At 54.0% G+C, this 13,635-nt stretch overlaps 5 protein-coding genes across 5 annotated transcripts; 4 read left to right on the top strand and 1 right to left on the bottom strand.

Annotated features, from left to right (window-relative positions):
• Positions 1-923: 923 nt before the first annotated feature.
• J4E84_004501 (uncharacterized protein) lies at positions 924-1,895 on the top strand (the record flags this gene model as incomplete). Its single annotated transcript, XM_049387104.1, has 3 exons — positions 924-1,194; positions 1,242-1,298; positions 1,351-1,895. The coding sequence occupies 3 exons, from the start codon at positions 924-926 to the stop codon at positions 1,893-1,895; spliced, it is 873 nt and encodes a 290-aa protein (XP_049244877.1).
• Positions 1,896-3,051: 1,156 nt separating this feature from the next.
• Positions 3,052-3,432, top strand: J4E84_004502 (uncharacterized protein; the record flags this gene model as incomplete). Its single annotated transcript, XM_049387105.1, has 2 exons — positions 3,052-3,199; positions 3,251-3,432. The coding sequence occupies 2 exons, from the start codon at positions 3,052-3,054 to the stop codon at positions 3,430-3,432; spliced, it is 330 nt and encodes a 109-aa protein (XP_049244878.1).
• A 1,616-nt stretch (positions 3,433-5,048) lies between these two features.
• Positions 5,049-6,417, top strand: J4E84_004503 (uncharacterized protein; the record flags this gene model as incomplete). The annotated part of the gene is made up of 2 exons (XM_049387106.1): positions 5,049-5,399; positions 5,455-6,417. 2 exons carry the CDS (start codon positions 5,049-5,051, stop codon positions 6,415-6,417), a joined length of 1,314 nt encoding a protein of 437 aa, XP_049244879.1.
• Positions 6,418-8,217: 1,800 nt separating this feature from the next.
• On the bottom strand, positions 8,218-9,053 carry J4E84_004504 (uncharacterized protein; the record flags this gene model as incomplete). Its single annotated transcript, XM_049387107.1, has 2 exons — positions 8,218-8,913; positions 8,964-9,053. The coding sequence occupies 2 exons, from the start codon at positions 9,051-9,053 to the stop codon at positions 8,218-8,220; spliced, it is 786 nt and encodes a 261-aa protein (XP_049244880.1).
• A 731-nt stretch (positions 9,054-9,784) lies between these two features.
• On the top strand, positions 9,785-12,700 carry J4E84_004505 (uncharacterized protein; the record flags this gene model as incomplete). The annotated part of the gene is made up of 2 exons (XM_049387108.1): positions 9,785-12,038; positions 12,120-12,700. The coding sequence occupies 2 exons, from the start codon at positions 9,785-9,787 to the stop codon at positions 12,698-12,700; spliced, it is 2,835 nt and encodes a 944-aa protein (XP_049244881.1).
• Between the last annotated feature and the right edge of the window lie 935 nt (positions 12,701-13,635).

Below are 13,635 nucleotides of genomic sequence, written 5' to 3' on the forward strand. Positions count from 1 at the left end.
ATAAGGTAGATAGTGCCTGGCGCACGAGGCTGAGCGGCTGAGTCTCTGACAGGCCTCGGGACGCAAGCCACCACGGCAGTTTCTTCCAGAGGTGTGCATGAAACCGCGGGAAAGAGGTTTGGCGTTGGAGGCTTGTACTGCGAAGCTCTGAATTTCGCGAAGAAGCAGCCGCGGTCAGCCATAATGGCATAGTCGGAAGGCTGCCAAGGTCCGGTGAACAGCAACATCATGACGGGCAAGGCTGTGATTCGGTCATTTGCACGCATACTCGTATTCGTCACCCCTTGCGAGCGACATCGCAACAGCCTTACTCTCATTCAGATGTGCGAGGCATTCCACGCATGGCGAGTAGTGGCCTTGGGAATGCGAGTCGCGAATGACGTAGTTGCACCTGCGGGACCAAGCCGGTGCAGAGTTCTCAGTGGCTTTGACCGCACGTTGCCCGTTACGATGCCGCTGTCATTTTGCTAGCAGAAACTATGCGCATATTCAAGGGTGTAGTAAACGGTTGTCGACAAGGTAAGGGTGTCGCGCAAGATGAGGTGTTGAGTTGTGGTAGTGCTTCCCTGGCCAGGCTAGTAGTGCACGGCTCGAACCGCCGCCGGTGGGTCGCGATTTCCATGGCAACGGCGGGTGTTTATCGATGCCACCAGGCTCTCCCACGCCAACTGTCGGCCAGCTCGAGAAGGCCCAAGCCTGAATCTTGCGGCCCACACAGGCGTAGAATATTGCTTACTCCGCACTTTGGACCTCTTAGCTGCATGTATGTAACCCCCCTCCCGCCTTCCCCTACCGCCTTCTGCACCTCCAACGCTTGATCTCAACAACATCTGGACTGCATCCTTAGTCGCAGCATATATTAACTCTGGTTGATAGAGCTGTCGCTACTGTTCTTGCACCGGTAAATTCAGATCAATTTCACAATGGAAGCTCTACTCTCCCTCGCATTCGACAACATAGCATCCAAGGATACGCAGAAGATTCGCAAAGGGTTGCGCCAGATCGAGGGCATGTTGGCGCAAATATGTCTTTCAAGCGGCAAGCCACGAAACTCACCACCGGGTCACCGACGGAACGCCTCTGCGCTCAATCTGGGAGATCAACAACAACCAACGCCGAAGAAGCTGGGGCAGTTGTCAGACGATCTTGCCTTTCGCGAGTTCTTTCGGCTGCAAGAGGGATTCGAGTGGAATGGTGAGTTGGGAACTTACAACACAGCGAGTATATACTAACAATTATAGTTGTAACACGGGTAGCCGACTGTCTGGATCGACTGCTGGGCATGGGAAGCAGTAAGGGTAAGAGGCCCGACTAGAAAATGCCGAACACCAGCTAACCAACTACCGATAGATGGCCAAAACGACATCCTCATCCTCTCCTCGTTATCGAATATTCAGGGTCTTCTCCTGCTGCACCCGCCATCGCGCATCATCTTCGGTCGCGAGGTTTACATGAACGTCCTCCTCGACCTGCTCGACCCCTACAACTGCCCCACCATCCAATCCCAAGCCCTCCTCGTCCTAGTCACCGCGCTTCTTGCGACACCACAGAACACCCGAGTGTTTGAGCATATGGACGGCCTGCTCACCGTGACCAGCCTGTTCAAGGACGAAGAGACTACACAAAACGTCAAAGTCAAGCTGCTGGAATTCCTATACTTCTACCTCATGCCCGAGATCCCAGGTTCTGGCCCGCATCGGAGTCCTAGCAAGCTGACGAGTGCTTTCGAGCGGCGAGGTAGCACTGCGACTGGCGACGATGGCGGAGGTGCGACCAGAAAGCACATTCGGTCGCAAGAGGAGAAGCAGAACATGCTGGGACGGTACCTCCCCAACGTGGATGACCTTGTCGAGGACCTCCAAGAGACCGCGCCGTTCAACAGCGTCGCGTGCTGAGAGTCCCATCAGCGCCACCAGTTATCACCGTTGATGACTACACACATTTCCTTTGTCCGCCATTTTGGTCTGTCCATATACTGTTACCACTATACCTTCCCTTACTGTTTTGTTCTGTTCAGCGAGGCGTCAAGGAAACTCGGGATTATTGTAACCATGCGTCTCCTACCTCACAGCTAACGCTGGTCTCCTTTTGTGTTTGGCATTTTTTGCAAATTGGAAAGAATTCTCGCTTCATTGCGTATCGCAGCCGATACATTCGCTGTACATCATGTTCGCCATGCATTGCATGGTACTCGGGCGTCTCTGGTAGGCCAGCGTTCGTCTCAGAGTGGTGGTTAAGACGGACTACACCTTAGTCCGGCTCTCATTAAATTAAATAATATCAGAATGTTACATCTGACACCGTATGTTCGACGTTGAGCGCTGTGTTGAGCCATTGCGGTTTGAGATCAGCGAGGCGAGCGAAGGCGATGGGACGCGCCGCTCGCTTACGTGCAGTTCAATACGATATGCTAACGTAGAATGTTTCCTATCTTGCGCACTGTGTGCAACATGAAGACAGGAGCAGTAAATGCTAATGTCATGCTTAATATACAGGTCTACGCCTGATTGGTGTATCTACACGCAACGTTGACCGCGAATGACTAACTATGTAAATCAGTAAGCCTGCTACGACGAGCTAGGAAGCTGACCAAGAAAGCAGTTTTTATCAGTTCCTGCAGTTCATTACCTGTACAGCCTATTTCCCCAAACGAGGTATTCAGCAACAAGCAATCGATACCATCATCCTCAAACAGGAAGACCTACGTCTGGATAGAGCTGACCTAAGGAGGGCATCCGTATCCAGATCGCTGCCATGAGTAGTTTGTACGACGCGAAACAGATTACCTTGACGACTTTAGAAAGTTACACCACTTCGGTCCTTGAAGGTGCACAATATTCTCAGCTTCCAGCTACCACGAACAAGGTAATCGTCAGATGGTGTCGTATTGCTAACGCATGCTGCTGCACTGTGAGAAGAACCATGAAGATCCCGACTTGGATCTGAAAACAGCACTCAGGTATAAAACCTCATCTTTCTCCCCTCCAAAACCAAGCATCAAGCTACCCAGCCTCAACACAACCACACTTCACACCAGCGCCAACAAGCAGAATGCAGTTCCTCTACGCCCTTCTTCCCCTTCTTCCCCTCGCAACCGCCAATGGCCGAATCCGCTTTAACTCCTTCGACCACCCCGGCTGCCAAGGTTTCGAAGAGAACTACGACCTCAACCCCGCTGTGGTGAAGGGAAACTTCCCAGGTAAGCTCCGGACATCACTGACGTGGCATCATGCTCTAACAATGCGCAAAGGACCCCGCGGGTCCATCCAGATGTTGGTCACGTCTCCTGGATGCCATCTTACGCTTTACACCGGCCCCAACCAGTCGCAGACCAACGGCGGCAACCTTAGGATCGACACTGGCGTGGCGGCTTGCTTCTCGAACCCCAATGGATTTGAGGATTATCTCAGCTTCGGCTACTACTGCGATTAGATGATGGTGGAACGGAGAGAATAGGAGACCGATGAGTGGACGTTGCCCGATTGCTGAGCCGCTCTTTTCTTAGTAGATCGGGCCGTGGAAAAGGAAGAGTAAAGGGTAGTGGAAGTTGAGAGTGAGACAATGAAATTCTGTCAGCACTTGAACTGATTTGCTTTTGACTTGAGAACCCATATTGACTGTTCAAAAGTACTCCCCCGTGGCCTGATCAAACTGGGCTGGGAGTGTACCTAGGCCTCTCTAGTAGGCCGGTGTTGTGGCTGAGATATCGAGGGGCTACTAGACACTGCTCCCTGGTTCTGGTTGATATGTAAGAATGTAACATGTTACGAAGGGTTTTGGGTGCCTATGTCCTCTGCGCGGGTCCCTTCATGCGCTCATGCTTCCCAACATGGTTTTCGCAAACTCCTGATCAATGCTGACGAAAGTGAGTCGCAAGCATACCTAGGTATTGCTCGAATGTAATTCGCTGCTATAGTTTGTGAGAACCCTGGGAGAACGACGTGCTGAGGAGACCGTGCAGCTTGATGGCGGTAGAGTTCTATACGCGAACGCTATACAAAGAAACTGTTTCAACAGAATACGGAGCGTCCAGGGGCAGATGGAGGTGACAGGACTATACACCACGCAGCTGCGGTGAAAATTGTGCAGTCCAGGAACGATGAGTGCCAATGTAATCTCGTACTCGCGCGTAAACGTATCGGCACCGGCAAGACGCGAGACTCCGTACCCACTACCTAGGTACGGGAGATTATCTTGATCGAAATCGAAGATTATGCGCATCTACCAAAGCGGCTTAGTGCCGGTACTGGGCGGAAGCTAAGCCTATGGACGACAGTCGCGTGTTCATGTGAGACCGACCGACCACGATATTTCGCAACCAACAGGACACCGGCGCGCGAAGGCGTCAATCATCGCCCATGATGCGCGCATTACAACTGGGACGCAATCTTGCTGTTCGACGCATTCTTAACGTCCGCGGGCGCGATAAGTATCTGGGACCGAGCATTGCTGTCAAAACTCTGAAATGTCAATGACGCAACTGGTAGCAAATGATGTGCGAGCACGCGACACTAAGCAAGCAGTCACATCGGAAGGCCGGCTCCTTCTGCACCCAGCAGGGCCACGCCGCACCAAATGCCATGGCAGCGCAGCTTCGTCCGAACGTCCGCTACCCTGTCCGTGGCTGCTGTGGCTGTTTAGTCACTCTACGCATGCCGTGCGTTCCGCTGACTTCACTACGCGCCATGCGCCCTGCCTTTAGTGTAGGATGTAGTCCTCGGCATCGGCCAGTCTTTTTGCCTGTTCCTTGATGCGAAGACTTCTGGGCTTGTCATAGCTAGCATTTTTGTTCTTGAAACACCCACGAGTTCCTCACTTCTACCATTCAAGTCAGAGCAGAAGGTACGATACAGCGCTGCGTCAGGACCTCCGCGCATAGATTCCCGGATCGACCGGCTAGCCAAACACTACCGCCATCCCTACAAATATACTCAGTTCCTCTGGGTTATCGTATCGGAGTTGAAACCCCGGGAAGCATACTATTGCTCAAACATCGCGCGACCGCCTATACCACCTATATACCGCCGCCTCGCGCGTAGTCCCCCACCATGGGCGCAGGAGCCTTCATAGAACCACTTGTGGTAGTCACCCTGCTCTTCGGAGGTACATGGGTAAACCGAAACACCGAATACCGCCTTATTGGTCGGCGGAGAGTATACCAAAACTCGCCGCGATCAAGTTCCCCAGATTCCGGTCGATCTAGTCCGTCGTCGAGCGCGTCGCTTCTCGCCAATGTCGACGAAGAACCCAAATGGAGGAAACGAGAGGTGGTAGTCCTGGGTATGAAGAAGGAGGTCATGAGCCCGAATACCAAGAGATTCCAGGATTACTTCCTCAGTCGTTTGCTGAAGAAGTTTCCCTTCCTTGTGGAGGCCTGGTATTGGGCGCTCATCTACTGGGTAAGCAAACTCGCGAGTACTATACATCTTTTCTGCAGATGCTGACTTTCTTCAGGTGTACCAACTAGGTCGCGCATTCTCCGCAGTAACCATGGTCGAAGGCACCGTTAACGTCGCTCGCCGCCACGCCCTCCAAATCATCCACCTCGAACAAAAACTACACATTTTCCTTGAACTCGATGTTCAAGCGTGGTTCCTGAAGCACCCCTTCCTCCTCCACTGGACGAACCGCACATACTCCTTCATCCACATTCCAGGCACAATCCTGTTCCTGGTATGGCTTTTCTACTACACCACAACGCGCAACCGAATCGATCTTCCCCTCCACAACAAGCCAATGGGCGAGGCGGATGGCAGCCCTGCAGGACCAATGCTGTATGCTGCCAGGCGCAGAACGATGGCCACTTGCAATCTGATTGCATTCATCGTTTTCACCCTCTGGCCATGCATGCCGCCGCGTCTGCTCTCCGACCCCGAGGTTCCCGGCTCCGTAGGCAAAGAGGCGCGTAGTTACGGTTTTGTCGATACTGTCCACGGCGCCGAGGGCGAAAGCAGCGTGTGGACGCAAAACAAATTCTGCAACCAATACGCTGCCATGCCTTCCCTGCATTTCGGGTACTCGCTGCTCATCGGCCTCACCATCATGTCGATTCCTCTTGCTCCTCAGCACAACCGATCCCGCACCGTTGCTCTCACCATGGGTCTGCGCATGCGTCTTCCGTCGGCCCGCCGTATGCTCTGCATCTTCTTGGGTGTCGCATACCCTGCTATCATCCTGGTCGCCATTGTTGCTACCGCGAACCACTTCATCCTCGATGCCGTAGCTGGCGCCATGGTCTGTGGACTTGCATGGACTGGCAACAGGGTGCTCTTGAATTTGCTACCGCTAGAGGACTACTTCCTGTGGTGCGTGCGCATTCACAAGCCTGCGCGCAAGGCCGTCCACTGGGACGGTGACGAAGATGAGAATGACTACGGCCATAAGAGGTTTGGCGCTAAGGGTGTCATCGTCGATTAAAGGCTGCGGACGTGAGAGTGTGGAGGTAATGCATCAGTATTGTCAAGCATTGGGTATCGGCGTCTGACCTGGGTCGGGTACTTGGGTAATGAGGGCGGCATGTCCATTATGACTCTCCATTTTTTGGGTAAACAGAATAGTTTGATACCCTTGGCTAATAAATATGTTGTAATTCGATACTTGTTTGTTGGAAACCATGTCATGAACGAAGCGTGGTTTCTCACGTCACTGATTATTTTTAGTCCCATTCGTCACTTTCGTACCACCCTAGGTGACCATAATCCCATCGCATGTAACGAAGCGCTCAAGCAAACCTCTACCGCGGCCCCTCTTGCGATGTCCAGAACCCAGCTGCCATGCTCTCTGCCCGGTTCGAAAGAACGATGGAATCAGGCCGCCCCCTCAGGAGGAGTGATGGGATGGCCCGTGAGCTTACTCCTCCACCCCATAATGAACGAGCAATTCATAATCTTTTTCTACAATCACGCCTCAATTAGCAAAACCGACATCTAAGACGCGGCACATCCAAGAAAAAGGAACCACTTACCCTAGTCTTCTCTCCGCCTCCATTACAATCAAGCTTCGGTGCACTCCACAAACCCGTCCTACACTCGCCACACCTCTTCCACGACTCGCTGTCGTTCCAATCGCAGTGGAAATCATCGCCGTTGTCGTACGTGAAGTGTAGGATACTGTTTTTGTAATCGAACGGTTCGATCAGGAACGTAAAAGGGTATCCCCCGATGCCGTGGTCAACCTGGACAGTACGGCCCTTGGCTAGAGTGTAGGCCCACACGTAATCCATGTTTTTGTATACACCGCGGGCTTGGATGGTATTGTCCGGGAGGCAGTTCTCAATGACCTGGAAGTAGAAGGGGAGGATGACGATGGGTTCTGGGTCGCCGGGGCGCGAGGTTCTGTAGGGAAAGGGGCGAAGTTAGCAAGTGTCTCATATCAGTTTGCAGGTGGATGTGACGTGCTCGGTTACTAAGGGGATTTTGTCGCGGGCGTTTTGGTAGTTGTCTTCAGTAGTTGCAGTTGATTCTGAGACAGTGACAGTGGGTACTGGATCGGCGTCTGAGTAGAGGGGTATGTCGGAATTGTCAATGCCGAGGGCGACGATATGGGATGGCGATGTGGGCTGCCGAGGTGCAACGACGGCGGCGGCGATGGCGCTGAGAGCGAACGACAAGATGATGAAGAGCTTCATGATGTGAAGAGAAGCCGTCGTGCTGTGGTATTCTGAGGGATCTGAAGCAAGGTATACTACAATTGTTGTTGGGGGTTGAACGCGAACGCAATGAGCATGGAAACAGAGTGAAAATCACTAGAATTTATATGGGCGAGCATATGCCAGACACTCACGCGAGAAGTTTGTGTGAATACGGATAGAAGGAAGCACACGGACGTTGGACTAGCAAGCAGTCGTGGTCGTGGATTAGGTAGTATAATTGCGGGTACAACATGGAGGAAGAATTCCATTGGTGCCCATCAGATCCAGGCACACGCTGTTGCAGGGACGAAGCGTCCTGGATCCACACGTGAACGTGATAGAGCCTGATCAACAAACGAAAAGAGGATTGGAATCCGGGTCTTACATGGGAGATATTACAAAGAGTATACATAATATTGTTGTGTACATGCAACAGCACTTAGGGTATAGTTTTAAAGAGAGTACGAGCAACCGCCAACGCCAAATGCGCAATGCACAACGCATGAAATGCAGCAGTGGTCTGACAACAGTACTGGCATGCTGTAATAGGAAACGACGCTAGGAAAAGAGACATAAAGAAGTACTCATCAACGTCTGCTGCTCCTAGTGTTGTTGCGGCTAGGCCTGTCGTCCCGGCGCGATCTTTGGGGTTGGTTGTCGTACCGTCCGCCCATTTCTTCGTCGTGCACACGCCCTCCACCGTAGGAACGTTGAGGGTGGCGAACATGGTCATGGTCGTCCTCAAAGGTGTTGCGGCGCTCATCAATCTCATCGTCAAAGTCGACGTAGACAGAAGCAGGGCGTGGTCGTCGTTCTCTTGGGAGCTTGGAATCTCTGTCTGCGAGCTCCTTGGGCTTATAGAGCTTGTCGAGGTGCTCTTCGAGAAGGCGCACGTTCTTGCCGTTGGCCTTGACAGCTGCGTCGGCAAGATCGCCGATGAAGGGAACAAGGCCGATGAGGAAGTCAAAGGCGACATTGAACAGCATCATGATAAGGACGCTGGCTGGCAGTCCGCCTTCCACTTTGCACATGTTGCGAACGAGGTTCAAGGCCAAGGCGGAACCTGCGGCGTCGCCCACGGCTGGGGCAAGGCCAATGACAGAAGACCAGCCGAATCGGATTCCCATAAAGGTAAAAAGAGCGTAGTCGAGCCTGTATGCGGACTTGCGGGCTTTGGCTAGAACAACGCAATCATTCTCGGGAATGTAGTTGGGAATGTCCTTCTTGACTTTCTTCATCTTGTGGGGCCTCTTTGGATCTGGCTGCAATGCGTAGTACGGGTCCTGGGACACAATGAGTTTGCGCACGTCGAAATCATAGAAGGTTCACTTACGTAGGGTCCAGATACGTCTTTGGACTTGTACTTTTCCATCTCCTTGCCCAACGCCTTCTTCATGGCGTACTTAGCGACCATGCCTGCCATGTTGGGTGGTGTTGCTGAGGTAGTTCGTGATGCGAGGGGAGTTGTATGAATACAAGTATATGAGACCGTCCAAGAGGCCTTATAAGTTCCTGTTGTTCGAACGGTGTCGCTTTACAGTGCGCGGTGGTGCGGCTGTCTCAAAGCGCGCGTGTTGTGTGGTTGGCCAGCGGCGCTTCTCCTGGGAAAATGTGAAACGGGCGCGTCGCTGCCCTATGTATAGCTGGCGGGCGACTGGCAACGAACAAAGTATGATTGAGCTGTGAAGAACAAGAAGCAGCGGCAGAGCGAAGACGACGGGCCTACTTATCGCATCGAGGTGCGCTGGCGGTGAGTCGCTGTAGCTGCCCAGGTCCAGGTGCCCTGATTCTGTGACGCGATCCCAGACAGGAACGTCATGGCCTGGGTCGGCCGCTCCTTCTTTCGCCTGCGCGCACAGCCACAGCCGCCACACTTGTGTCGATCGCTCCTGCCGACAGCCACAGCCCAACTCTCCGATAGGCCTTTGACAACACATCAACAACACGTCCACCCGCTCCCCCCACATTCTTCGCCATTCTTTGCGGCTGTGCAGCCTCGCAGCAAACAACCTCTCCCTCACCTGGACCCTCTCGCTACTGCCCGCCGCCCGCGACGCGCGATAGCTGGCTGACTGGCGCCCGAGCGCTCCCCACCACTCTCTGCGACGCAAGCTCAACGCGGCATGCTCGACACGGGCCAGACACACTCCCACCATGACAAACACAAACAGATCACTAGTTGACTGGCTGGACGACCTCTGCGTGCGCTTCATCGTCAACCTGCCCAATGAAGAACTCCAGTCGGTGGAGCGAATATGCTTCCAGATCGAGGAAGCCCAATGGTTCTACGAAGACTTCATCCGTCCGCTCGACCCCAACAACCTGCCCTCGATGCACCTGCGCAAGTTCTCCCAGCTCATGTTTCAGCACTGCCCGCTCTTCTCCGCCTACTCGGAGGAGCTGCACCAGCAGGCCTACGAGCAGTTCCTCGCCTACAAGACCCGCGTCCCGGTGCGCGGCGCCATCATGCTCAACGAGGACATGACCCACGCCGTGCTGGTCAAGGGATGGAAGAAGGGCGCCAAATGGAGTTTCCCGCGCGGAAAGATCAACAAGGAAGAGACGGATCTCGACTGCGCCGTGCGCGAAGTCTGGGAAGAGACTGGCTACGATCTGCGCGAAGCTGATTTGGTCGAGCCCGACGAGCACATGAAGAAGATCACCGTCACGATGCGCGAACAGAGTATGATGCTGTACGTCTTCCGCGGCGTGCCCATGGACACATACTTCGAGCCACGGACCAGGAAGGAAATCTCCAAGATCGACTGGTACAAGCTCACGGATCTGCCGACCTTAAGGCGGAAGAACCAGGTGCAGCAACAGCAGGGAAATGGAAATGACTTGATCAAGGAGAGCAACTTCTACATGGTCGCGCCGTTCTTGGGACCTCTGAGGCAGTGGATAAAGCAGCAGCACAGGCTTGGGAGGCAGAGGCAACGGAACAGCGCGCACGTTGCTCCGGCACCTGTGGCAGGGACTGATGACGAAGACATCCAGAACACGCTCTACGAGACCACGGTCAATCAGGCAGCGCCCGTCGCCGACGCCCAGGTGGCCGACAACTTTGCGGAGATGGTGGCCCGGTTAGGTCGCGGACACCGCCCGAGCGACTCATTACCAGAGTTATCAAATGAGCATCAGGCACCACAACAGAGTCAAGACCCAGCGGAGGCACTCAAGCGTCTCCTTAGTGTGGGCATGCAGTCACCGCCGGTGGAGGCCCCCAGCCAACCACCACCCCAAGGAAACCCGCTCTTGGCTCTATTCAAGCAGGGCAACAGCCAGCATGCAGGAAACCAACAACCTCGGACGCCCTTTCAGCAGATGATGCCCCCGCCCATGCAGCCGTCAAGTCCCCATGGCCAGCATGGACCACGACCACCGCAGATGGGCAACATGGGGCCTCCACCGCCCTTCTTCTCGCCACACCAAGGTATGCCTTTCCGAGGGCATCCAGGTCACATGAACGGAATGCAACCACCACCGCCACACATGTCGCCTCATTTCATGCACCAGCAACCACAGCCGCAGCAGCAGCAGTCCATGTTTCCACCTCAGCCTCCAAACATGCAGCAAGCGTTTGACCAGCACAATATGCGGCCCCAATTCCAGGAGATGGGGGATTCACAGTTCGCAGGTGGAAACGGAAGACCATCGATACCATCGGCGTCTAACTTGCCCGCACCAAATCTCAATGCGCATGCCCTCGGATTACTGAACTCGTTCAAGAATGAGAATCAGCAACCCACTTTCCCACCGTCGCCTCAGACCACGATCGCCGCTCCATTGCACCGAAGCTCGCAAACAACGCCCAGGATACAGCACCCGCTACCTCAACACAGGCCACATGGTCTCGTATCGCCACAAGCACAATTCGCTCCCAGTCCGCCGCAGTTTCAGTCACCACCCATCAGCTCGAGCTTCGAACCTGAACAGCCAAAGCCAAGGAACGCCCATCAAGATTCATTACTGAATCTGTTCCGGCCTACCCCGCCACTGGCAAGCCCGAATCCCGCACCTGCAGAGCTGTCTGCGCTCCCCACAACACCAGGCTACGTGTCCGCGCAACCTGTCGCAGACCCGTCTAGACAGCCCAATGCCGCTCTTCTTGCCGTCTTCAATGCTCCGCCTAGTAAGGCCAATATGACGTCCGCTACTGTGAGCGGGCCAGTGAATGCGCCAGACTTCGACACCATGAAGAAGAACAGGCAGCCGACAAACAGCAGTTCACGAGGACCCTCGCCAGCCACGAATATGCCTTTCATGCCTCAGCAGATACTCAAACGTGCGCCGCAAGCTTCGCCTCAACCTGCACCACCTGCGGAAGTCTCTGGATCACCGCGCATAGCTTTCCAGCCACAGATTCTGAAGAGACCTCAGCAACAGTCGAAAGTGCCAGGGCCAGCAGGTACGTCCATCCCTTCGCGCCTGCTCATTTCTGGCCTAATAGCCGAACCTGTAGATGAGACTAACAGTTGCTCAGGTACAGGAGAGAAGACGACACCACATGCACAAGGCTTGCTAGACATGTTCAAGGGGCCATCACCGAAGCCTCCGCCAACCCTACCAGCAGTATTGCCGTCTCGCTCACCCGTCCCTCCACCCATCTCGGGCATGGACCGTCGCGAATCCGTCCCCTCGGAGCAGAAGAACGCATTGCTCTCGCTCTTCGGCAACAAACCGTCACCATCTCCGAAACCCCAAATGCAGAGCCCAGTGCCACCGGCCCGATCTCCTCTCCCACCGACTCCAAAGACGTCTATGTCCGGCCTCGTCAGCCCTGTCAGTCCACTACCAGCGAACGGCAGTGTGAGTGCAACCAGTCCAGAAGGAATGGCGAACAGAAGTCGCATCAGCAGCATCGGAGACGGAAAAGCGCCCAGTATAGTAATACCGCCAACCATTCGTCCAGTCGACGCAGGCATCAGTCTAGAGCAGAACGATGGTGTCAGTCTAGCCGGGCTGGGTGCCGGTCAATCCAGAGCGGGAAGCGCAAGCGGAGGCAAGAGTCCCGTTGATAAGAGTTTCTTGCTGGGTTTCTTGGAAGATGTGGCTAGACGTGGGCGCTAAACGGTTTCTTCTGTCCCATCATTGCATTGTTCTGGGCGTTTTTGCATTTCAAGGTGGATTATGAGTTATTCGGGGTTAGCTGACCGGACAGCAATTGGGATTATGCGTCAAGATCCATCGGGTTATGATCTATTGATATGGCTTGGACATTATTTGCTTAGTAGAAGTATGTACGGTTAGCAAAACACAAGTACGAATCCTAAGGACGCTCTCAAAACTGTCGGAATAATGTCCGAACAGATCTATCCCTTGTTCCTGGTCTCGTGGTTTCCGACAAATGCATCTGCCACCCGCACTGCTCCTCACAACCCCAACGCAACCGCCCAACCTTCCCGTCCGCGGCCTTGTCGTCCGCACAGCAGTAACAACCCGCGGACTCCATTTCCGCTTTCCACGGCAATGATCTCATGAACCCCAGACACACCTGAAACGCGTCCCGCTTTGTCAACTTACCGACTGGACGTCATGCTATTCCATGCTAACGCCCTCCATGTCAGCAAGACGCGTCTCAGCTAGTCAAATACCCTCGGCATATCGGTAAACCGGTTATCTGATCGGCGTGACGTCCCTACCACTACCCTGGTCGTCGGCTTGGTGAATGCGAGATCGTGCCAAGTCGGAGGTTATGAGCTTATTTTTCGGGAGGTGGAGGTGGGAATGAAGGGGCACGGGTGTCTTCCTGACCTTGTACAGTAATACACGAGCCTGGTATGCTGTCAGCGTGCTATTTGTGACGATGGTGGGGATTTAGTTGGGATGGGCTACGTCACGCATTCACGACTGCACTTGAGCACAGACACGGGAACGAAACATAGCAATGGGTTCTTCAGATGAAGAAGAAACCCCGAATTTGTTGGTTATTACTAAGTAGATGGCGAGAGGAAGATGACTCTACGGGATATTTCGATAGCTCAAGCTAAAAAAGCAGAGGAAGT

Source organism: Alternaria hordeiaustralica (genome assembly GCF_023758085.1).
Source record: "Alternaria hordeiaustralica strain BMP 2776 chromosome Unknown scaffold_7, whole genome shotgun sequence".
Lineage (NCBI taxonomy): Eukaryota > Fungi > Ascomycota > Dothideomycetes > Pleosporales > Pleosporaceae > Alternaria > Alternaria hordeiaustralica.